Below are 24,637 nucleotides of genomic sequence, written 5' to 3'. Positions count from 1 at the left end.
CCGGTTTGTATCTGCATCAGTATTCCGATCCCTTATTCAAGTGTTGAAATAACTAACAAGGTAAAATACCTACAACCGAATATAAATATAAATAAGAACAAAATGTATTTAATGTTTTGTATCGAGTGCAATAAAACTGATATATATTATCAAACACAACAGTATTTCGTTATTGAGCCCGAAGCATCACAGCACTTTCAAGTCAGAAGATTAGATTGTAAATAAAGATGTAGATGTATGACATCTTCTTAAGATTTAAGGCAAATCAACCGACTCTGCTGTGTGTTGAGCAGAAGACATTTTTTCCATTAGCTCTTTAGAAAAATAGTCTCGTCATAATCGTGCCAGGGATGTCACTTCCTTTGAAGACTTAGCAGAGCAAGGATGGACTATAGATCAACACCAAACAACAACAATAATGTTCTACATCAAAACAAAATCTAAATCTCCAAAGAAACATACAAATACATACATAGCACTGTTGCCCTCTGAAATATATCCATTCATCCTAGTAGGGTCAGAAACCTCAATTCCGTGACCATTCTCTGGCAAATATGTTTTGACGACTGATTTGACATCTATACAACATTTATAAAAAATTTAGACCCCATGTCCCTCGCAAAAATGTCGGCATTTTTCGCTAGAGGGCCTAATCCAAAATGGCAGCCGGCACTATCTTGTAAAGGTTACTTTTTACCAGAGCACCTAGAATAATGTATGAATACACTTTTTGTGGCAAATTGACCATAAGGATTGTGATTGGGACATAATTTTAACATTTAGACATCATCTTGACCCCGAAATCCAAGATGGCCACCATCTGGTAGAGCGAAAACATAATTTTTTGATACACAAATTAACTTTTTAACCAGAGCACCTAGAGTAATGTATGAGGACACTTTTTGTGGTAAATTGACCATAAAGATTGTGATTCTGACATCATTTTGACATTTAGACATCCTGTTGACCCCTAAATCCAAGATGGCCACCATCCGGGAGAGCAAAAATGTAAAGTTTTATTCACAAATCAGTCCCCAGGTCTCCAGGAGATGGTTGATCTATGGCCTTTATACATTACTTATTATGGATGGACAAAAACAAAGAATATCAGAAATAAGTTTTATTTAATAACTGTAACTTAAGAAAGGAACGAAAAACACTTGAAACATGCCAATAACAAATTATTGTACCCCAATAATTTTACCTTTTGGTCATTAAAAAAAGACATACAATAGTAAATTACAGGATGCTTTCATGTTGTTAAATGCTACACATTATTCTAACAATGTAACTGGTGAATAATAATGACATTGATATATTAGATTAGTCCAAATCTGAGTATTCTGCATCACTAGAATCTAAACCAACGCAGACTGATTGAAAACATGCAAATCCTACTCAAAGGGCCAGGATTCAAACCAGGACCCCTCTTGCCCCCCCAATGCCCCGACCTGTATTGTAAAATGTAGGTGATCATAACACCACTCGCAACCTCCCCAGGTGCTAAAGCTCCCAGGTGGTGCTCCCTTACTCCCTCACTCCCTCACTCCCTCACCTGACTCCAGCATCACCTGGAGAGGGACTTCTGTCTGTACCAGGTTCGAGCCCCTGCGCCTTTAAGACTCCATGTGGTCAGCCCACTGTCCCCCCTGGCAGCTCCGGGTGGAAGCACGCTTCAAAAGTTTGACTGGGGAATACGAGGGAGCAGTGGAGAGAGGAGGCTGCTGCGAAACACACCGCGATCCTCATCTTCTTCATCATCATCTGAGGAGGAGGAGGAGGAGGAGGGAAGGACCGCAGCTCGTCTGTGCGGGAGGGTCCCACTCCTCATCAGGCGATAAGAACAAAGAGATGACCGAGCGAATCCTCGCTTTATGAAACACAACAGAGGTGAAGGTAGCACGGTGTGTGTGTGTGCCTGTGTGTGTGTGTGTGTGAGTGTGTGTGAGTGTGTGTGTGTGTGTAGCTGGAGGAAGGGTCCCCCGGCTGAAGCCTCCTCTTCCTCCTCCCTCAGCCATGCCGCTGCTGCTCCGCTCGCTGATGCTCGGCTTGCTCACGCTGCTCGTGGTGGTCCTGATCATTGACGATATCGCAGAAGTGGAAGAAGAAACTGCGTAAGTCTCCCACCTTCATTTTACGCATGCATGCACAGTGCAACAGAGGAAAAAGAGAGAGAGAGAGAGAGAGAGAGAGATAGAGAGAGAGAGAGAGAGAGAGAGAGAGAGAGAGAGAGAGAGAGAGAGAGAGAGAGAGAGAGAGAGTGTGTGTGTGTGTGTGTGTGTGAGAGGGAGAGAGAGTAGAGTCTATATTGTGTTCCTGTCCTATAGGTTATTTTGTTTCCTGCAGGTTTTCCCCAGATTTAATCTATGAAGTAGAAGGGATGGGGGGGACGAGTGTAATAAATGAGTGCATTTTTATGTTGAAGTTTTGCATTGAATGTGGAGTGTATTTATATATAGAATTATATATATGAATGTGTGTGTGTGTGGTTTGTTTCTTCATTTGTAACACTTGGGTGCAGCAGTAGCAGCTGTTCAGACAGCAGCCTGCCTGGGTCTCCAAGGATTAGGCTATTTGTCTTGCAGCAGCCGGCATGCGGGATAGGATACATTTACACTGAGAGAGAGAGGGAGGGAAAGAGAGAGAGAGTGTGTGTGTGAGACAACAAAAGAGAACAAAAGAGGCTCTCCTCTTCTTTTATTTCTCTTTTTTCACACTTTGAAATCTGGAGCAGTGCAGCAAAAAACCTTTCCAGTCACACATTCATGTCCCGCCTGCATTTGATGTGCAAGAAAAATACTGTGCATTCCTAATTTTAGCTTTTAATGCCACATGTCCTGACATCAACATCCTCCCCTTCTTTTCATTAATTTGTCTTTGTGTCTTTGTGTGTGTGTGTGTGTGTCTTTAGTACATTTCTCTTTCAGCAACAACATTTTGTTCAGAATGCAATCACCCCGACTGTGGTGTCACTTTATAATGAGGTCATATTGGTTTTGTGATTTCACCGTGGGAAGAAGAAGCAGAACCAAGTGTGTGTCTGCATAAACGCAGCTTAATCCTAACCCATCACTAATAAATAGATCTGTCCGAGCAGCATGTCTCTCTGTTTCAGCTCCGCACTGCTCTCTTGTTTCACCACATATGGCCAAGGTCATGATGTGCAAAACTTGCCTAATCTTAATGTTGGGAGAATACGCAGTGCCTACTGTAACTGCGTCTTGGCCGGCGCATTCAAACAGCATCCTGAAAAGATTGCTCACCTCCCTGTGAAAAGAAAAACCTCCTGACGGTATAATGTGGCTCCATTAAGACCACATTTCTTCTCATTACATCAGCGGATGGGCCCATGGTGGGTTGCTCTAAAAATACCTTGATACGTGCCTCTCACCTTCACTGTATCTTAAGCGAAGGATGTGGAGTGCGCCTGTTAGTGAGTAGCCGACAGTGGGTTTCATTTACTGTTACACAATGTGATTACAGGAAGGAACGGTCCATTATCAAGAGAGAATTCTGGCTGCAGTGTTTGATTCATAATTCAATCTAAAGCCTTCTTTCTCCTCTAGGAACACTGGACGTTCAAAGAAGACGAGCTTGCAGAGGCTTGTGCCTAAACCACACACAAGGTAGGAAATCCAATTATCTCCACAGACACACACACACACACACACACACACAAACACACACGAACACACACACACACACACACAAATACATACATTAAGTACAGACCACCAGTGGGGGGTTTACGCCATATGATTATCTGATGGCATTACTTTGGATCCTATGCAGCCTTGTTAACACAGTGAGTCATTCACAGCCAGGGTATAGAGGGCAGCTGCTATAAATACCCATCAATGTGGTGGTGGGATCCATGAAAGTAAAAAAATGCTGTATTTCAAATAATAAACCTTTATTGCTTGTTCTTAACTTCTATGAGCAGGGAGATTTTGTTTACGCACAGTGGAGAAACGAACCAGATCAGCACCTCTGTGCAAAAATGCTCCAGTACAAGAAAAGTCCTGCATCTAATATTGTACTTAAAGGTTCAGTGTGAAGGATTTAGTGACATCTAGTGGTGAAGTTGCATGTTGCAGCTGAATTCCCCTCACCTCACCCTCCTCATCCAAACATTGAAGAGAACCTGTGGTAGTCTTCAGTTGTCAAAGAACTCAAAAGGTGGCGGCCTCCGTAGAGATGAGCCGCCTCCGATGTGAAGATATAAAGTATTTAAATATAAAAGCCCATTCGAGGTTAAAGGAAACAACCATTCATCCAATTTAGATGAAACACACCAGTGAAAACATCTCTAGGATTTTATATTCAATTTCTGGACCTTTAATTAACAGTACAGAAGTAGCCAAAAGTATCTCAAAAGTAATCATGCAGAAAATTGCACCTTTGTGTCTCAGGGCAGTTTATGATTGAACCATTGTTATTGCTGATGCAATAGATAAATAGCATTTAACTGCTGCTGGAGATAATTTAAACTACTTTATAATACTGTTCATTACAATGCAATGTTAATATTATTTGAGGGGGTATTGTGCTGATCTGTACCTGGTATCTTAAGAAGCAAAATAGGTTTAGTGCAATGAAAAGTAGGATATTTCCATCTGATACGTACCAAAGTAAAAATATATATTAAATGTTAATGCTAAGTATGAAATGTTAATGCGAAATTAAGGTGCACTTACACTCGTTTCAGCAGGCACTTTAAAGGTCTAAATTCAATCATCTGAATTTAGGTCTGAAAGTCTGAAATACATTAAAATATTATGTAATAGGTCTTCAACACATTTAGGATGGTCTTTTTATGTTAAATTTATTGCTACTTCTTTTGCACTTTTAAATGAGATTCATTTTTCCTTTTGAGAGAAGTGTTTCGGCAGCAGGCACCTTTTGTAAGGTCTCTGTGTTTTGTAATTCTTTCTCAGTGATACAATTCTGGGGCTCCCAGATTCCTTTATATCTGTGGTACTTGAAATTGGTCTTACCTTCAATTGATAATGTGCTTAAAGTCCTAATTTGAACTTGTTGGAACCTGCTGAAACTGACTAATGTACTAGCAGTACTAAAGGTTACATTCCCAAAATAGCAGTTTTGTCTCAGAATGCTTTTATATGACACCATGTCACATAAAACCCTATAATCAGGGGGAAAGAATGGAAAGTTACACAAATAATGATGAGAATTGTAAAGATCACCACTGTGTATCTATAACATGACTTTTTTTTGTCTCATAGAAAGACTCCAGTACACGTGGATCCAACCGCTCTGACAAGATTGAGCACAGAAACAAATCATCTTCATCGTCCGAGCTCCAATACGAGCACCAAGCTCTCGTCAAACAGCTGGACCTTCAACAAGACGCTCTCCAACCTCATCAGGCAGATTCCTCCACAATTATCTCTTTTTACTATCTGTTTTACACTCGCCCAAACACGAGTCCTAACTTTTTTTATCTTCTTTTCCCTCAGGAAGAACATTCTGAGATTTCTCGATCCAGAGAGAGACATCTCCATTCTGAAAGGCACTCTGAAGCCTGGAGACATCATCCACTATGTCTTCGATCGCCACAGCACAACCAACATCTCAGAGAACCTCTACCGACTTCTGCCGACTGTTTCCCCCATGAAGAACCAGCATCACAGGCGCTGCGCCATCGTGGGCAATTCGGGGGTCCTGCTGAACAGCAGCTGCGGACAGGAGATCGACTCTCACGACTTCGTCATCAGGTTGGGTTTTTTTCCTTCCTCCTCACCGAAAAAATAATTTGTTATTTCAGGGTTGGAAATGTTCCTCTTGACTTAATAAAACCTGCAGGTTAAAGTGAAATGTAATTGAAATGGATTAGCAAATTAGTTTCAGGCTTGGCTTTATCTCACTTTTACCGAGACTATAATTCACATTGAAGTGATAATCGCTCTCTGGAGTTCTTAGTTTAATTCAGGTTTGAAGTCGGTGGGCGCACAGCTGGAATTATATTAATTGCACTTTCCTAGTTAGAGCACGCTGTCGCAGCTTTGGAACGATTTAAAGTCAGAAACAAAACTGGCAGAACGACAGCAATTAAATGCGTGATTATACATGAATTTGACATTTTGAAAAAGCTTTGGGATCCAGCAGCAACACCGGTACTCTCAGGGGTCCTGCTCTCATTTTACCAGAGAACTGTGTTTGTGGAGCCAGCAGCCGGCTCTGCTTTGTGTTTGAGTTGCACGCAAACAGTCACTGAGCGGCTTATTTGTCACTGTTCATACTCTAAAAGTAAATTTTGTCTATTACAATGGAAACGCATCGTGTGCACAGCCTGACAAAACATGCGCTATTTGCAGAGGAGGTGTATCTCTAATGTAAAAGCTTCCTGTCATTAATCAGTGCTGTGTAAAGGGAGCAGGAAGTAGCCGTCAGTGGTAGCACCTCATCCAGCTGATTGATCGATCGCTTTATTGGCCTCAAATCGTCTAAATGTCCCTTTTTAAAATTCGTTATTATATTTGTTGTCTTTGTGTCTTGTCTTTTCTAAGTGCTCATGCTGATGAGGGGGGGTCATGATTTATGGACTGAAGCAGTAAGATGATAATGCCGGGTCACGGCGCTAATGGTTGGCTGAAGGCAGACGACAGCGGATGTGGCATTTTGAGAAGCTGAGGAATTTGCTCTGGCATTCAAGTAGGAGATGGAGAGATAATGTCTCAGCTAAATATAGTCCTCTGCTCGCGCTCGGTTTCCACTAAGTAGGCTGACAGTGTTTTGGAGTGCGAGATATAGATGATTGTAGCTCAGTGTAACATCAAGGAATGACTCGCTACTCAGCAAAATATTAGAATTTTTTAAAATTTAATGTCGGCTGGTGGTGCACATTCGTCCGATTTCAAGCAGGAACATGAGCAGCCATGGAAACCAGACAGCTCCCAGTGAAGGAACACGGTGTCTCTTGTCTCTCTCCAGTGAAAAGAGGCAGATTGATCGTCATAGTCTTTTCTTGAGCATTGATACTAACGTCAATATTATTGATTCCAAAACAATGGATCCATCTCAAGTTATCTGCTCCTCTGCTGCTGCCTGGCCTGCTCGTATGAAGACCATAGAAATCCACAGGTCGATGTGAGAACACAGCAGGAGATCCCCCGCTGCTTTCCCTGTGAGCTGCTTTGTCTGCTGCTTCTAGCCTGCAACAGATCCAAAAATGAAAAACATTTACTTTATACATTTTTCACTAAGATAGTCTATGTTTTGTTAAGTAGTTCTTATAACACTGATGTTTGTTCAAGGTTTCATTTAGTTATTTGATGCTATAATAATTGGGTGAAATGTCATGATTGACAGCGGAGACTGGACTCATGATTGGTCGAGTGCGTGTATCGATGGCACCTCCATCCCCTGATCACGGCTGCACAGACTCTGGCTCCAGGTGTTCGTATCCAGGATATCTTTGCTCTATTTCTGGCTAGTGGGAGGAAGTGGAGAAACATGCGCACAGGGATCGTCTGTTTAATTCAGAAAATTCACACAGGACAAATTTATTTACTGTTAGAAACTCTTTTTGTGTTTAAACAGGCATGTGATTAAATATGTAAGAGTTGATTGTTAAATGAAATGTTTCATGTTTGCTAATTATTTGGAGTTAATTAAAATAAATGAAGTAGTGAATAAATGCTGCACGAGACCCACACTACAGTAATTAAATTAACCTTAAATGATAAATTGTTTTTTGTTTCATTTTTTGTGATTCTTGGCCTGTTTAAAAACCTCTATACTTGTCCTAGTTTAAACAAAACAAAAAAGGAACAGGCTCCCTTACCCGCCTTTGTACAAAATCTCTTAAAATTCATTAGGGAGCTACAGGAGCCGTCAGGAGCAGTTGTCCACTGAAATCACACACTCATTTTCCTCTTAATTGTTTTGAATGAACTCATTAATTAGAGTCAACGACACACTGAGACATCTCAGGCTTTGCCTTTCCAAGTGTGTGAGTTAATAAAACAAAAAATGTGTGAGTGCTCATTATAAATGGATCATAGCTTTTATCAGTTACCAAATGTAGAGATAGGAATTGTTATCAATAGGAAGAGCCTGTCTCCTCCAATGAAATACCTATAGCAAGATGTTTTTATAGTCTAAATGAGTTTATATATATATTTATGTTTATTTCAGTCACCTGCTTGCAATTGCTTATGGTTATAAATGTTCAGATCAAAAGACAGATAACAAGGAAGCTGTTCATATCGTAGACTGGATATTAAGATGAACAGCACATTTCCACATCCTCCCAGAAATTAAGCCAAAATATTCCAGATAGGAAAGCTGCCATCTTGCACTGATGACGTTATTTGGAGACAGAGTCTGTGCTTTAGAGATCGGCAGCACTATCCAGATCTCGCCAATACACATGACTGACCAATCCTGAGTCAGTCTCAGCTGCCAAACATTTCATTTCAACCTGTTTTCACAGCATCAAGTAAGTAATTTAAACCAAACGTATCAAGAAATTGCTCTTTCATAACTTCAAACTGTTCTGAGTTTGGTCCAAGTCCCATCCACTAACATACTGTCAATGAGCTGCTGTTTAGGAACTGTACTGCATCTAGCCACCAGGGGGCGATCAAGACACTTTGGCTTCACTTAAGGAGGGCATTCATCTTTATATACAGCCTATGGTTCCTGTATGATAAGAATCAACACATTTGATGTCACTGATCTTGAGTAACCAGTGCTTACTTGTCCCAAGGTGTAACCTGGCCCCAGTGGAGGAATACTCCTGGGACGTGGGGACCCGGACCAACCTGGTGACCATGAACCCGTCGGTGGTGCAGCGGGCCTTCCAGGACCTGGTCAGTGATGAGTGGAGGGATCGCTTCCTGCAGCGGCTTCAGAGCCTCAGCGGCAGCGTGCTGTGGATCCCGGCGTTCATGGCCAAGGGGGGAGAGGAGCGCGTAGAGTGGGCTCTCCGTCTCATCCTGCTTCACACTGTGGACGTCCGCACCGCCTTCCCCTCACTGCGCCTCCTCCACGCTGTCAGAGGGTAAGATCACAGCTCAGGCCCACCTGAGAGAGCAGTAATGAAGGGGTGGGCAAACTCTGATCTGTAGCCCAGGTGGCTATTTTTAAAAAGGGGAATTAAAGCTAATCACCTGAGGCAGCCGGAGTGAGGAAGCCTCTGGTCTCCTGACTCGAGTCGTCTCACCACATCTGTCTTAATCAAGTGTGAAATGTGTTTGATCCTGAAACAAAAGGCAGAGTTAAAGTTTTATTTGCAGACAAGGATCATTTGTCTCTCCCGAAGGAACAGTCTGACATTTAAAATATACACTCAGGGAATAAGAAGAACAGGATGTACCTCTAATATGAAGACTGGAAACAGAGGGGAGATGGCTCGTTTAAAAGCTCCTTAGCTATATATATATATTTCCCCAACTTAAAGAAAGTGGGAAAAATTCGAATCTGCGACAAAATGTTATGAAAATCAGTTCTGTAGTTTTTGAGTAAATCTGCCAACTAACCAACAACCGGCAATAAAAACATAACCTCATTGCTGGATGTAATTGCACCTACCAACAACCAGCAGCCTTGTTTAAGATGTTCATCGTCTGTGTTTAGCCGGTTAGCATGCTATCATATGCTATGGATGAGGCTGATGACCATATATTATTACCGTTCATCCAACAGCTGTTGAGACGTTTCACTCAAACCTCCCGTGAACCACATGATGGCGCTAGAGGAAATTGTTCGTTGAATTAATCATTTAGGAACCATGTATTCATTTATGACAACCTGAATATAAAGATGGACGACATGACAGATCTACAAAACCTCCTCCATGTTATTTGGTGAGACACAGAGCAAAGAAAAATGTCAAAGTACATCTCAAATGATGTTATTGAAAAAAGATGGCAGCATTCGTATCTTGGAGAGTCTGATGAAGTGTAGATGCTTCATTCATCGATATTTCCAGTCAATAATAAAATTCTATTCACCCAGTGGTTCTCTCAGTGGACACTGACATGTAGGCTCACATTTCCTTAACCAGAGCCATTTGAGCTTTCACTGGGTGTTCCCTGCTTGCACAGTTAAATCACTGTGAGGTTGCCAGGCAACCTATTGATTCCTAATGTAACTCTAATTGAGAAAGCAAATGAGCATTTCCCCCTAAACTATTCATTTGATTGAGGTTTATTTCCCCACAGTTTGACCAGATGTTCATCGTCGACCTTTCACACAGATGTTGACACTGATTCACAGTCTGCATTTATGAAAAAAGATTCAAATGACAACATGAATTTGTGAAGAGATCAGTTTGTGTTAATTTAAATGCTCATTTGTTGACTCCAAATTTAGACTCTGTTGCTCCCAGGCCTTTGAATGAAGCTCGGGAGTAGCACACACGAACATAACAGGACTCGTTTAGTTTGTACATTCTGCTGATCCCTATCATTTGTGATGATTTGTTTTAGAGCTGGTCAAGGATCTTTTTTGAGCGTTTGTGCGTTTGTGTTTGTGTTCTGCCTTCAGGCCATTTTAAAATGCTTCTCTGCTTCTTTTTTTTGCTTTCCTTTGCTTGCTCTCTCTCTCTCTCTCTCTCTCTCTCTCTCTGTCCCTATCTCGTTACAAACACTCTGCTCTGGAGCTTTCCTGCCTCGTTAAAAACCTCCGCTGGTCAGTGACCACATTATGTGATTCTGTATGCCCCAACTAACACTCGGTATTGCCAAAGGGGAAGAATTGGGCCATGGTCCAAACGTCTGAGATATCACTGTTTTACCAGCGAGAACAAATTCCATGATTTCTTGTTTCAGGTGAAATTCATTCCTCTGTCCGTTTTGTTTGTGGTGTCTGAAGAACGCTGCCTCTGACCTTGTCCTTTTCTCAATAAGGCTGAACCTCATCGTGTTCACTAGGAGACAAAAGGCTCTGCTCATTTGCCACATCACATGATCGTCTCTCTCTCTGGTTGTTTGGGATGCTCATCACCTGCCGTAGTGTTTGGCTGAATTGTAAACCTGCCCACTGTTCGCCCTTCACGCCGCGTGAACCGCTTTAAATAGCACAACCTCTGCATCTCCACACTAACCACAGAGAGTGTGAGGAGAGCCAGGAGAGAGGCTGTAGGAGCATAGAGGCGCATAAAATGAGCTTGTGAGTGGAAAGGAAAATTGCATTGAGGCAGTCGACATCTGACCCCCTGATCCTGAGGCTGCTCCTGAGGGCAGGAGGCGTGAGGGGTGAGATGATTCCGAATAGAAGTCTGAAATAGCAAAGCAAACGTCCACATTCTCGTATCGGGACACAGGATGACAGTACCGTGAACCTGCTGCAGGTTCATCCTGTTGAGCTCTCATTACTTCATTCTGTAGCAATCAATCAAACTTTATTTATATAGCACCTTTTATACAGATTAAAATATATATAAATCTGATAATCTAATAAATATCATTTTAAAAGCTAAAATAACAATAAAAACTAGTTAATCAAAGAATACATACCTATAATATTAACAGGGGAAACAATTATTAAATAACATTAAATTAATAGTGAAAATGAAATAATAAACCGTACTAAATCAAAAGCCGGGCTAAAGAGATGTTTTAAAGCTTGGGTTAAAAGATTTCAAAACTTCCTGTCCTCAGCTAAATGATTCTTACCAGAGGACCTGTGGAGCCGTACTGGTTCATACCCTGTGACCATATGTGACATTCATTCTGGTGCACCCCCTTAAAATGTTTGAACAGTCAAACTATCTGTACAGAATCGTTCTGACAACCGTTCTATGGACTTTAGTACCAAAGTAATGTGGCCTCTTTTTCTGGTCGTGTTTAGCACTCAGACTGCAGAATTCTGAATCACCTGCAGCTGATTTGGAACAGATTTGGTGAGACCAGACAGGAGCTGTGGCTGGTCCTGATAAAAGCATACACCAGTTTTTTTCTGTCACTCAGAGTCTCACACTTATGTTTTTAAAGGCCCCATACTGAGACAAGACCAACGTGAGCCTTCAGTTTAAATCTGAGTCAAAGTCCACACCAAGGTTTCCTGCTCGTCGGCTTTATTTTAATTGTGAAATAGTATTATTGTTAAAAGTCTGCTGCAGTAAAAAGAACCTATGTGCTCAGCAAACACATTCCGAAAACTAATCTCAAATTCAGCCTTCAGGAGTTTTTTTGCTTACAGTTTAAAGCTTTGCTGATGTGGTGAGACGAATCAGTCTTTCACTGCACCGCTCCTATTATTTCTACTGTGTCTTTGACTTGAGACTCGAGCTACAGAAATTATTTGTTTCCTGTGCAGATGACTGCGCTGGAATCCAGGAAGTGGCCATGGATTAAATACTCCTGAGCCAGTCGGTTTTGACTTTTGAAATGTGTGGAAGGACCATGTTCTACCGTGTTGAGAATGAGGCTGCAAGTAATGAAGATAAAAATGAAAATGGTCCAAAATGCTAAACAGCAAATCATTGTATTCGAGAAGCTTAGATTAGACTTGTTGGTATTTTTTGGGAATGAATCTGCTAAGAAAAGAGGATGAAAAGTCACTTATTGATTATCTGTGAATGGATTTGCGTAAAGTTCTTTAAGGGGCAGTTACTTGGTCGATAACAGAAGAACATACCCGGCAAGCTCTCAATTTCTACATGTGTTGCTTGTTAGGATTCAGCTCCAGCAGACTGTATTATAATTTATTTTCAAACCCAGAGGGAGAAACTGAAGAAGAGGAGCATTGCTTCCTCATGAATACTGACTTCCCTTTGCTTACTTAAAAAGAGCTGTGGACACCTCGAACAGATTCTGCCTCAGACGTGTAGCTGTGAATTTTTTCCTGCTGCATTCTGACATGGGCTCACATGGACATTTTACCAGCAACATGCAGGAGAAGTTGTGCAAAATATCTGTTGCAACTGACTCTGATATTTGCGTTCTCACATGTTCAGGTCCGCAGTTCAGTGCATGTGGAAAAGCTGCTTTTTAGGTTTGTCTAGTTAATGTTCTCTCTAGTTAATGTTCTGTCTGTCTTTGTCAACAGGTATTGGCTGACCAACAACGTCCACATCAAGCGTCCGACCACCGGCCTCCTCATGTACACGATGGCCACTCGCTTCTGTGACGAGATCCATCTCTACGGCTTCTGGCCGTTTGCGCTCGACCCGCAGGGCAAACCGGTCAAATACCACTACTACGACACTCTGAAGTACGAGTACACATCCAGGTCCAGTCCACACACCATGCCTCTGGAGTTCAGGACCCTGAACGCATTGCACAGACAGGGGGCGCTCCGGCTCCACACTGGGACCTGCGACGCTGAGCCCAAACCACAGAAGGAGCTTCAGAGCCTGTAGCTTGATGGAAGATTGTCATGGAAACCATCATCTTGACTGAGTAGACTTTTTACAAACAGTTTTCTTCTTACTGTACTTTTATGAAACTTGAATAACTTATTTTCAGTAATACAAACAAACTTGTTTTTCTATTACAAGCTCTTTTAGTGACTAATTTCTCTGGTGCATTTGACCTTTTAATGAGATTTCTATGACAAAATTTGAATAATGAAACCATTTTTGTCCAGCTCATTTTAACCTAGGTTCCCAGTGTGATTATTATCTACCATTTAATAATTCAAAACACATTTGTGTATTTAACCTAGTTATAAAATGCCATAAATGAAAATTCCCTGTTTAAAATATGATAGGGCTTCATTAGGAAGTTTGTTGTGTCAGTTTTTACCCAGAATGTGAACAGCATGTGGAGGTGACAAAATGAATGTTGTGAGTCTCCGGTTGGGCCACAAGATGGAAGCACTTAACGTTGAGAGGGAATGATGACGATGAAAGGAAAGTGGGTCAACTCTTCAAACACTTGTTTTTAAATATGACAAACCCTTTTCATTAGGCTCTTTGATAAAACAGTTATTTAATATTTATATTTCCCTCTGATCGAGGACATTTGACATGTATGCCTTTGTAGCTTGAAGTACCTTTTAGAATGTTCATATTAAACTAGTTAATTCATAAGCATAAATTTAAATAGTGAACATGTTGGGTTACCTTGGGAGCCAGTGAACAGATAGAGGCATGTCGGATCGGGCTCGGCTCCTGTGAGATTGTACCGGCTGTTCACATAAGTATATTTACACAGGCGTAGTTAACCCCCTTTGTAAACTTCTCTTTAAGAACACCAGCCCTGTTTCCACACTGGCTGTCAGCGTGTAGCTCTGTGGTGGTAGTAACAGTAAATGAATGTAGTGGTGATATTCTTACTCTGTAAGAAATGAGCCCTGTAATGTGCTTTAAATGAATTCCTGAGCAGAGGTAGCGATGCTCTCGGTGCAACAACACTGAGAAGAGGAGGAGCTGAGGAGTTGTTCGTCTTAATTCAATTGAAATGTTCTATAATGTGTTTGGCTTAGTATTCAACCAATATAGGTTGATGAAGATATGTGTGGATTTGATGACACTGCCAGTATTTGTGCCTATGATATAATTAAATTTGCCCATTTCGAATTGGACAAATCACATGCACATGACTTTTTGACAGGATGGGAAGTCCAGGAAAGACAGAGTTTCGTAGTGGTTTCGAACGTGCTACTCGCTTCTAAAGCCAAGATATGTTCATCGAAACTCTAAATAACTAACAGAATGTGCAAAAAAGTGAATTTAAATGCAGGTCTGTCGACTTGTTCTTGCCAGGGATGAAACTCCATTTCAGCAAAAATCCAAACTATTTAATTCTTGGTTTATATTTTGTACTAAGCTCCACCTCAGTAAAAGTCTGTCGGGTTTTTAGGGAGTTTTTCAGGAGTCGTCATGACGCTGGGCCTTTTTGCCGAAAATTCTTTTATGGGTATTTTTCTGGAACAGTTAATAGAAATAATTAACCGAAGTATTTGAAATATTCCGAAAGTTCCTGCAGATAAACAAGTAGCCTCTCATGCGCCTCATGTGATTTGTCCATAAAAGTGTTGTTTTGACAGGATGTGCCTGTTGACATTGATGTTGGCCTTATTTCTTTGCCAGTTTAGTTAAGAATAGACATCAAAGTGGTACTAGAGACGTCAGCAGCGTGAAACAATGAAGGGTTTATTTGTGAAGGCTTTTCTGCGCTAGGCAAAAAACAGACACGCTCTGTGACCAGCACTATTAAGTTAATTAACCCAGAGTCTGGTTTAGAAAACCTTCGCCTGACATTCTGCTGTGAGACTGTGGGGATTGTGTTGTATCGTTCACTATAGGCTACTTTGTCATGTATATTGTACGTTGTGTCTCATCTGTTTACTGTCCTACAAGACCAATATTACCTTTTGCATGTTTGTCCTGTCTTAATGCATACAACTTAAGTATATTTCAATTTTGGGGGTTCTTTTAAATATTCTGAATTTCTCAAGGACATGTGAAGTGTATATTTATGACAACGTGAATGTACTTTTCTGTGGCAGAAAATACACAAAAGAAGAGACCGGAAAGAACACAAAACTTCAAGCCTCTTCTTTTAAAACACTTGAAAAGAAGTGGGTTTTATTTCATCAGTGTTTCAAAGAGATGGAAACTGAGGAAATAACTGTGGCGTACGCGACCAGTCAGGGGCTTTGTTTTCAATAAACTTCTGAAACAGTCTTTTCGTCGTCTTTTAATGTTTTTGGCCTCAATGTGGGGTTGAAGAAATTAGCTACAGTCTTCAAATAGCTACCACACTGACGTTGATTCATTTTACGAGAGGAATTTTTCGTCAGCGAATGATTCGGTTACAGTAAAAGTCCAGATTTAGCCTTTTAACAGAATACGGGTTTTTCCACGATTTCACACACAACTTGAAATAACATTTTAAAAGATTTTACTGAGATGGACGAGGGTAAGAGCATAGGAGGACATACAAGGAATAATTTAGCAGAGGAATAAAAATGGATCTTAAGTTAAACTGAAATAAACATATTCCGATTGAAAAAGCATATAACAACCAACGGTAAAAGGTACAGCGAAGAACATTTATATCAAAAACATGGTTGAAGGTTTGTTTAACATCATTAGCACTTATATTTTAAACAATGTTAATACATGTATCTGATTATCTGTGAATGTCAACACAGGAGAAATACACAATGTTTTTTGTCAAGTAAAGAAAGAGACTTAAAAGGCTGCACAAGGGCGATACAGTTCCTTTTTTCTTATTCAACCAGGGATGGAGGTCATTTGAAAAACAGCTGCACCTGTGGGCCACTCTGCGCTATCAAATAACAGTTTGGATTTAAACAGAAGGTCACCTACAACCCCCACACCATGTGCTGTGCAAACCCAATCTAGGTGCACTCTGCAGTGTAAGGCCACTGAGATTACAGTCAGGGTGCACAGAGGCGAGGGAGGTTTGGGGACTTTCATTTCTTTTGAATCTCTCTATTGCATTTGGTATACGAATAAAAATTGTAGGACATATGACAAACCAGCTTCTGTTATTTCATCATTCGCAAGAGTGGCTTCGTACATATTCAACTGAAATGGTTTTATTGGCAGAAATTGAATATAAAATAATCCTAGTTTTGTTTTCACTAGTGAGTAATCATCTAATGGGCCCTTTGTATTTAAATACTTTATGTATGAGTAGGTCCTCTCTATGGAGGATGCCATGTTTTTTACAGTCGTCCAAACTGGATAAACGAAACAACTTTTGAGTTTTTAATCACAACTAAAAGCTGCCTCAGCTTGGAAGGGGAGGGTGAGGTGACAAACCCATGAGAAATCGTCTCACATGATGTAACTGGTTTATGGAAAACTTTCAAAATATTTCAGCCAAATTTAGGAATACTAAAAATCTTCACCAAACTCCATGTGGCACAGAGAAGCAAATCTTCCGGAAAAAAAGGCCCTTTTCAAGTTAAACATTACAAAGGTCAGTGAGCCATTAATGGAAATGATTGTGGGGGGTGATACATAACACAGCACCGGCTGCTGACACACAAACTCTGGTCTCACGACAAGCCAGATTAGTGGATAATTTCTAATGGAGCAAATTGACATGATATTTTCTGACTTTACGTAGGACACTGTGCACATTGTGCATGTTACATACTTCACTACAGTCTTTTTAAACCTGTTGATATTGTTTAGTGGTTTTAATCACATGATTGAACCATAGACTGTATATAAAGATGGACGACATGGACGCTCTCAAAAAGTGAAGCCAAATGGTTTCGGTTTGCCCATTGGTAGCTGGCTGTAGTTATGGTAGTAAACCCCACCTTCTCCGTTTTAGTGGATGGGACATGGACCAAACTAAAAAAGACCAGATAAACATTTATAAAAAATGTCATCAAAGACGGTTTGTGTCTTTTTAATTAGTTCTTATCACACTGATGTTTGTCTAGGTGTTGATTCCTCTTGTGTGTTTTATTTCAGATATGTTGGCTTCATTTTTGTACAGTGGGATGAAGTGGAGAGGCGTCGTCCATCTTTCTACACAGACTATGGATCGAACACACCTGATCACAACAGGTTGCAGCATTCACATTCACAGCATATGGATGTCTTCCATAAATACAAATATATACCGACAGTATTGAAGATTTTCATAAAACTTCGAAAACATAAAACTTCAGCTGAGATAGCAGCAAACTAGGAATGTCTTCAAACAACACACCGTAAAAAAAATATACGCTTACTCCATAAAGACAGAGTCTTCGACAGTATATATGCACAATACAGTGGTTAGTAGATATATTTGGTATTAAAGTTTAGTTTAAAAAATCCATAACTGTGTATAGAACTAGATTTGTCTTTATGTGCAAATTCTACATTAGAATTAACTTTTTTCTGCACAAGATTTGTTGCATGTTAAAGATTTTTGTGCATTAACTGACTTTAGAGGCCACCTGGTATTTATTTAAAGATTACAAACTAGATCACAAAAAGCCTCGACTAACCATGCATTCTGATAAAGATGGATCAAAGCAGCTATTGATTCCTACACACACTCTGCAGCCTAACAGACTTCACACTGTAGCTAAAGCACAAAAAGATGATGTAAATTAATTTAACTTTGGGGCAATGTAAAAATAAATGCTTAATTCCCATGTGCCGATTTGTTTTGGAGACGACTGACCTCCAGGCTCCCAACAGCCTGATCAAAGTAACTAGAGGAAACATCCTAATCTCCAATATTAGAAAGAACTGGGCAACGTGAATGAGGCCTCAGTCAAGCAGCAAACAATGTTATCCAGGGGGCTCCAGTCTTTTAAACACAGATTAAAGACATGCACAAGTAGCATATTAAGAATGATTTGGTTAGACTTGACCACAGAAAAAATAAAAATAAAGGGAACCACTTGAGTTGTCCTGCGCAAAACGGGAGGTATCAGATATGCACGTCCATGCCGGGATTCACCTGAAAAGAAAGTGAAAACTCAGAGTTACTCTACATGGATTATTCTGCGGCGCCTGTCTACATGACCACCAGGAAACATGCAGACTAATGACTTGCAAGTCAAGAAAGTCCGGCAAAACAGGGCTTCATGGCTTCCCTTGAGGAAGTGCTTGTGAGTCAAAGAACAATTGAAAAGACGGAAGGGTTTAACCTAAAGTCAACACTGATTTTCATCACGTTCAAATGCATAACATAAAAATACATGTTCAAATGCGATTGTTTCGTTTCTGTCTGTGTGGTATTTGGTGCCAACCTGGAAAGTTTCATAATCAAAACAGAATTCCAAGTGGATTTACCTTTAGGCAAATCCAGATTAAAGGGGTGTTATGACTACTATTGTAAGAAGAGAGATAAGCAGAGGCATTGATAAAAAGGGCAAAACTGTGACTCAAGTAATGCGAGGCAATTTCAAAGTGTTGCAATAGTTTTGTATAATCTGCACCGATGTTTTAGTGGATTGAGTCAAAACCCTACTTTATTGTAGATTTTCACGGGCTAAAATAGATAGCGTTCCTGTGGAAATAAAGCTACCGTACAGTGTGCATTTCAGATGACGTCCTGATCACACACAGTGATCAGTATCTCCTCTGTCAAAGCCCTACTTCTTAAATATGCTTAGAACGTTCTTGATCGGTTTATTGATCGATCTTATTCGGGCTGTAGGATCAAAAGAAATGAAGAAAGTTAAAGCAACAAACCTGTATTTGATATCAAAGAGTGTTGAGTCGTCCTCATCGTCGTTCTCCTCATTGAGCGGAGCCATCTCCACACGTTCTGCAGGCGTCGTTATGATATCATATTTTCTCGTTTTTCTGATCCGTCTTCCTGATCTGTGGCAAATTAAAACAGTGCCAAAGATGAGACGGGGATGGGACACATACTGTAACACTGAATGAAAAATATTCTCCATTCAATTTACTTTTACAGCTTTAACAAAAATGAACTTTTTTCATCCTAGTTTTATTGATACTAGCCAGTTGGTATTATCTGGCAAGTATGACCTGGGGAGCATTTAATTCTCAGCAATATCCAGCCCTAATTGGTAAGAAATAATTAATTTAGGAATTCTTCCCAGAAGTGCCCTTTGAGTACTAAAAGCTTTATGTACTAATTTCTAGCTTTTGGATAATTATCCAGTGTATTTGGATAACTGGCTGTAGCAATAGCCACATGTCTTCTGGTTCTACCTTCTTAAATGTAGAGATTTGTGTTTTACTCTTCTTGTACAGCTTTCTGATGAGCACATTTGGGAATTGGTTATTTTGTAATGAATCTTTTCACTCTGAAATTATAATTCATAGGATCCATTTATGAATCACCAATGAATAAAGTCATTAGTTGCAGCCCCGATATACAAATATGGCCTCTTTAAACCCTAAAACATAAGGCTCATGAAAATAATCTTTGAAAGAGATATATATTTATTTGTTCTTCTCTTTATATGGATGTGCACTATACTTTTATATGTGTTTGTGTCTTTTCTTTAGATTTTAGATAGTTTCTTACTTTAATTTCTCATTATTCCAGGTTTATTTCATATACCTCTGTGACAACACATTTGTGAAGCTTTTGACAGTTTGACTGGCAAAATGAAGCCTGTGGTTATGATCATTAATGTAAAAATATACCTTACTTAACATAGTCACTGATAAGACTCACATAGGTCACATGCTATTGGCCACATGAAGCACTGCCAGGTTCAGGGACATTATTATTAATAGGCCCAGACCTTCCACTGTCACACGGAACCTGATACGACCACAGGTTCCTAATCGATTGGTCGATCAGATACACAGCATTTATCATTCAGCATCACATGGCTGCATAAGATCAAGTTCTTCCTACCTGATCACTTTGATGACCAGACACGTGATGAGAGCAGCTGTCAACACGCAGATGAAAATAACAATGTTTTTCAGAGTTGGCAGATGCGTCATCAGAGAGGAGATGCGGGATCCCACCGCATCGTCCGTCACGTTGGTCACTCCGTGTTCGCTGAGGAGGGATGATGAAGATGATGATGAGGAGGAGGATGTCGCGTTTAACTGCATCGCGGGAGAGGAGAGAGTTTGAGGTTCTGCGCTGACCCGCCACAGAGCCGCGATGAGCAGAGTCAAAACCAGCTTGTACTTCATCATGATGCTGGATGATGATGACGATGATGATGATGAATCACAATGAAAAACAAACAGGCTGGATGTGGGATGAGTTTCTCCTCAATAGATGAAATTCAACAACAGCTGTCACATTATAGAAGATCCGCTTCTCACAATCAGATTATACACAGCTGGGAAAAACGTGCAGAGCAAATATCCATGTCTCCTCTGGTCCGATGGGTTTTTCCTATTCCCGGTTTTCTACGGTGAGTCGCCTCCAGACGCAGTTTTCCTGGAGGTGAGTGTGATTCCTTCCTGATTGCATTAGGAGTCGGTGAGGAGATGAGGATTATCCTCTGGAGGAGGAGCTCTGTCTGCAGCCTGGCCCCCTGCTCCTGCTGCTGGAGACCAGTGGCATTGTGTGGGCTGGTGCTGCGTTCAGACCACAGTCGTATTCCCCAGCTCCCCCCTGACTGTCATCAGAGAGAAGGATGTTGGCAGCTCGAGCTTTGTGTTTGTCAGAGATAGAGAATGAATTAATAAATGTATTTAGCAGCTCAACAGTAGAAGAAAAACTATTAATTTAAATACATGTCTGATGCTGTGGTTATCTTCAAATCAAATATACTTTATTGCCAGTGCAGCTGCAGAACAGAACATTGTGCCGCAAAGAACAAAAAACAGTACACAAGGACAAGTCATGTAAGACCCCGAATAATGATACAGAATAAAAGTGGGTTGAATATTGCACCTGTCCTAAAAACACTTAAAAAGATAAAACAGTAAAGATGAAAAACAAAAACTGTCATTAAAACCTAATGTGCCAGAACAAAGTCTTCTTCTGTTGTATATATATTGTTATAATCTATATACTGAATTTTTTATTACCCTTATCCGACTTTGTTTTTACTACCCAGATGACATATGGATGCGGGTCACTTCAGGCAAAGTTGTGGCCCTTCTGGTCTTCTTGTGGCCCAGACCAAATGGATGTGAGTCTGGTACCGCTTGGTTGACATGCAGTATTGCTGGGATGTATTGTAATCCCCCCCCCCCCCCCCCTTTTTTTCTATCTCATACTCTTACCCATATTTTGTATTGCTGCTTATATTGTCTATATGGTCTGATTGTATTTCTATCATTTGTTGGAGCTGCTGTAACAAAATTCAATTTCCCTCTGTGGTTCAATAAAACACTTCTGATTCTGACCTACATGGTGCAGCATTGAAATGGTAGTTTGGTAATTACAGAAAAATGGTAAAAGTGTTTTAATGATAAATTATATAAAAGTTGCTGGGAAAAAGGACAAATGTATCACATTAAGCTGTGAAAACACATCATGTTTCTCACAAAATAGAAAAAGGACCAAACCCTGGTGTCCTCACTAGTAGGTCAAGTTTATTGAAGAGATGATCAAAGTGCTGTGCAATAAAAAAACATAAGAGAGGTACACAAATAAAATAAAGCAAAATAAAATAATAGGCAACCAAAACCACTTAGGGACTTAAAAGCCTGAGAAAACATGTGCGTTAACCCTTAAAAATGTCTATGAAAAGGGAACGCTTGATCACCCTTACCCCGGGGTGTTGACCAAGAGACACCTTAGAGCAGCTGATTAGAGCATTGTGATAGAGGGCCTCTCGTTATTGGATTTCAATCATTGTTCCCTTTGACACCAGGACATGGATTAGTAATAGATTATGTGTCGTATTCTTAGCTATTAGACCCTCTGGTCTATTCGGTCTTAAAAATGCAGGAAAGTCTAAAGGAGAAAACATGCTACAGATACCTCTATGTTCTAGATTCAAACAAAGACGTTTAATGACAACAATGATAATAGCACTAACTCTGTAGTCTACTACTAAAATCTGCTCTTAGTGGCGCTGTGTATGCTGAACAGGAAGAGGTAACATCTTGGTGTAACATTTGTTAATGTCTGTTATCTCTTGACTGCACATTTGGGGGAGAACTGATAGTTAAGACATTTCCAACAGCATATGAAGGCAACATTTCTCTCATTTTACCCATGGGCCTCAGCACACAAGACTTGTTGAAGGGCAGAAGACTTAGGGGCAGATTTCAGAAAAAATCTTGATGAGACCAGACAGTGATAAGCAGTCAACTGATCAGTGCAGTGAGGAACATCCAGCAGATCCACAGGAATACAGAAAACACAAACCTCCCACAGGAACACAATTAATGATTTATCTCCAATTCTATTTTCTCTAGTCTTTGGGTTTACAGTCTGCAGAGTAGATGATGAAAAAGTCGAGCAGCATCTCGATTCACACATACAAATAACCATCTAATGGCTCGTGGGCAGGGAAACCTGCAATAAAACTACTTAAAAACAACATCAGTCATGATTTATTACACTGTGCAGACCTGTGGGAGGTGACATTGATCTGGAAACAAAGACATAAGAAAATTAAATTTAGCCTGTTTTTTTTACGTGTCTTTTCATTTGCGTACACCCACCACTGGGAGTGCTGGCCTTCTACCATGCTCATGAGGAGCTATTCAATTTGATCAAAGCCCACTAGATGGCAGCAGCAAATAACAACGGAGCCTGGGTGTTCCTCCAGGCAAAGATGGAAATTCAGCTCAGACTGGTTTAAGTCAGACTCTGTGACATTTCTCATTTAATAAAACGAAAGCTGAAATGATTTCATTGGATTTCAGATCGTCTTCTAAGTGAGGACCGTACTGTGGGCTAACATGCACTCGAACCCGCGGTCAGAGTCCGACATGAAGTACCTGAGCATGAGCTGTCTCTTGATTTGGTTTCTCATTGAAGGAGATTTGCATCTGTGAAGCATGATTTTCTTGCCACTACAAATCTTTAGCCTAAAGGGGACGTCACTTCCTGAGAGGACGGCATGAACTTTGCACAGAGAAGCAGCTCTGACTGCGACTGCAGTGATCAGGTTACATTATTTTACACCGGCACTAGAGATATGTTCCACCCATGGACTCCACACCCTTAAACTCCACACTCAAAATGTGTTTGCCGAAGATAACCACGTCAGCATACAGAATCATTTGTCTTGCTAAGTTTAGGTAAACATAAGAACATAGCCTACCTGTTCTTACGTCAACAGTCATAGGTTATCTGCTGTCAACCGTGACTTTGTTGTATGATTTTATTTAGAATTCAACACCCAGGAATGTAATCCTTCCTGTCGTTGGTGCTGAGTTTGCTGTATGTTCAGGCACACCCTGATGCAACTGTGCACTATGTGCTTTTCTCTTTACAGAGCAAACTGCTCTATTTCCGCATTCCTATTCTGACAAAGACAGTGCTATTATAAGTATTGGAACATTGTTGCAGGTTAGTGTGAGTTCATAGTAAACTTATCAGTCATAGTAAGTGATAACATAAAACACACACACACACTGTTAAAGTTGCCATGGCCCCATAGCCTACTAAACAAAATCTGTTGTTATATATTTAAAGGCAAACTGTAATTCATTTGAATGTCACATTTGTTTACATTGACTGCAAGTTATTGAATATCAACAGTGTGTTGAGCACAGTGAAATAAACGCTCTGAAATACCCTTTAACATTTCCTGTTTTTTTTCAACACCATTAACAATCTGCCTTAGCTGAACTCTTAAACAAATCTTTTCTAGGATTTTTGCTGTGTCATGTGTGACAAGTACTCATCCCACTGTACTGTACATCTCACAATTTCATGTTGCAATATTTAGGTGTCCTGTGGACAAATGGAGAATGAAGCTATACTTAGACTTTTTGGGATGTCACAGTTAGGGAAGTAAGGCTATGCTCACTTCCCTTGTAAAGCCTGAATTCATGATGCAGTGGAAGGACACTCCTGTTGCTAGGCTCAGGATCTTTTTAAAGAAACCTTCCCCTTCAGAGAGCATGCGCTGCTGAGGCCTACACCTCATTGGTCAGTGATGGGGGGTGGAGCACATTCCACAGAGACTCCACAGACTGACTGACAACAGCTGGGGGTGTTGAATAGCCCACATGTTGGCAACTGTAATCAGACTTTTTTCTAATCTATTTTTTTCTTTTTCAAAAAAATTATATTTACAAGGATTAAAGGATACATTTAATTGATTTGGTCATTTTTGCAACATACAGGGCCTTCATGTTGTATTACTCTTTTTC

The 24,637-nt window shown here is 40.4% G+C and overlaps 2 protein-coding genes across 2 annotated transcripts; one reads left to right on the top strand and one right to left on the bottom strand.

Moving 5' to 3' along the window:
• Positions 1-2,016: 2,016 nt before the first annotated feature.
• st8sia2 (ST8 alpha-N-acetyl-neuraminide alpha-2,8-sialyltransferase 2) lies at positions 2,017-13,333 on the top strand. Its single transcript, XM_061076567.1, has 6 exons — positions 2,017-2,114; positions 3,567-3,626; positions 5,247-5,390; positions 5,481-5,738; positions 8,735-9,028; positions 13,021-13,333. Exons 1-6 carry the CDS (start codon positions 2,017-2,019, stop codon positions 13,331-13,333), a joined length of 1,167 nt encoding a protein of 388 aa, XP_060932550.1.
• Positions 13,334-18,180: 4,847 nt separating this feature from the next.
• On the bottom strand, positions 18,181-20,539 carry fam174b (family with sequence similarity 174 member B). Its single transcript, XM_061077166.1, has 3 exons — positions 20,247-20,539; positions 19,100-19,231; positions 18,181-18,362 (listed from the first exon to the last, which is right to left on the bottom strand). The coding sequence occupies exons 1-3, from the start codon at positions 20,537-20,539 to the stop codon at positions 18,359-18,361; spliced, it is 429 nt and encodes a 142-aa protein (XP_060933149.1). The 3' UTR covers positions 18,181-18,358.
• Between the last annotated feature and the right edge of the window lie 4,098 nt (positions 20,540-24,637).

The sequence above is a fragment of the Limanda limanda genome, chromosome 8, assembly GCF_963576545.1.
Source record: "Limanda limanda chromosome 8, fLimLim1.1, whole genome shotgun sequence".
Lineage (NCBI taxonomy): Eukaryota > Metazoa > Chordata > Actinopteri > Pleuronectiformes > Pleuronectidae > Limanda > Limanda limanda.
The sequence above is the reverse complement of the archived record's forward strand: the minus strand, read 5'-3'. Positions and strand labels throughout refer to the sequence as shown.

Excerpts from the sequence above, each read along its gene's own strand:
- st8sia2 (XM_061076567.1), top strand. The coding sequence starts at position 2,017 with ATGCCGCTGCTGCTCCGCTCGCTGATGCTCGGCTTGCTCACGCTGCTC. Across the intron at positions 2,115-3,566 it reads GAAGTGGAAGAAGAAACTGC|GAACACTGGACGTTCAAAGA; the intron begins GTAAGTCTCCCA and ends TTTCTCCTCTAG. Across the intron at positions 9,029-13,020 it reads CTCCTCCACGCTGTCAGAGG|GTATTGGCTGACCAACAACG; the intron begins GTAAGATCACAG and ends CTTTGTCAACAG.
- fam174b (XM_061077166.1), bottom strand. The coding sequence starts at position 20,539 with ATGATGAAGTACAAGCTGGTTTTGACTCTGCTCATCGCGGCTCTGTGG. Across the intron at positions 19,232-20,246 it reads CTGGTCATCAAAGTGATCAG|ATCAGGAAGACGGATCAGAA; the intron begins GTAGGAAGAACT and ends AATTTGCCACAG.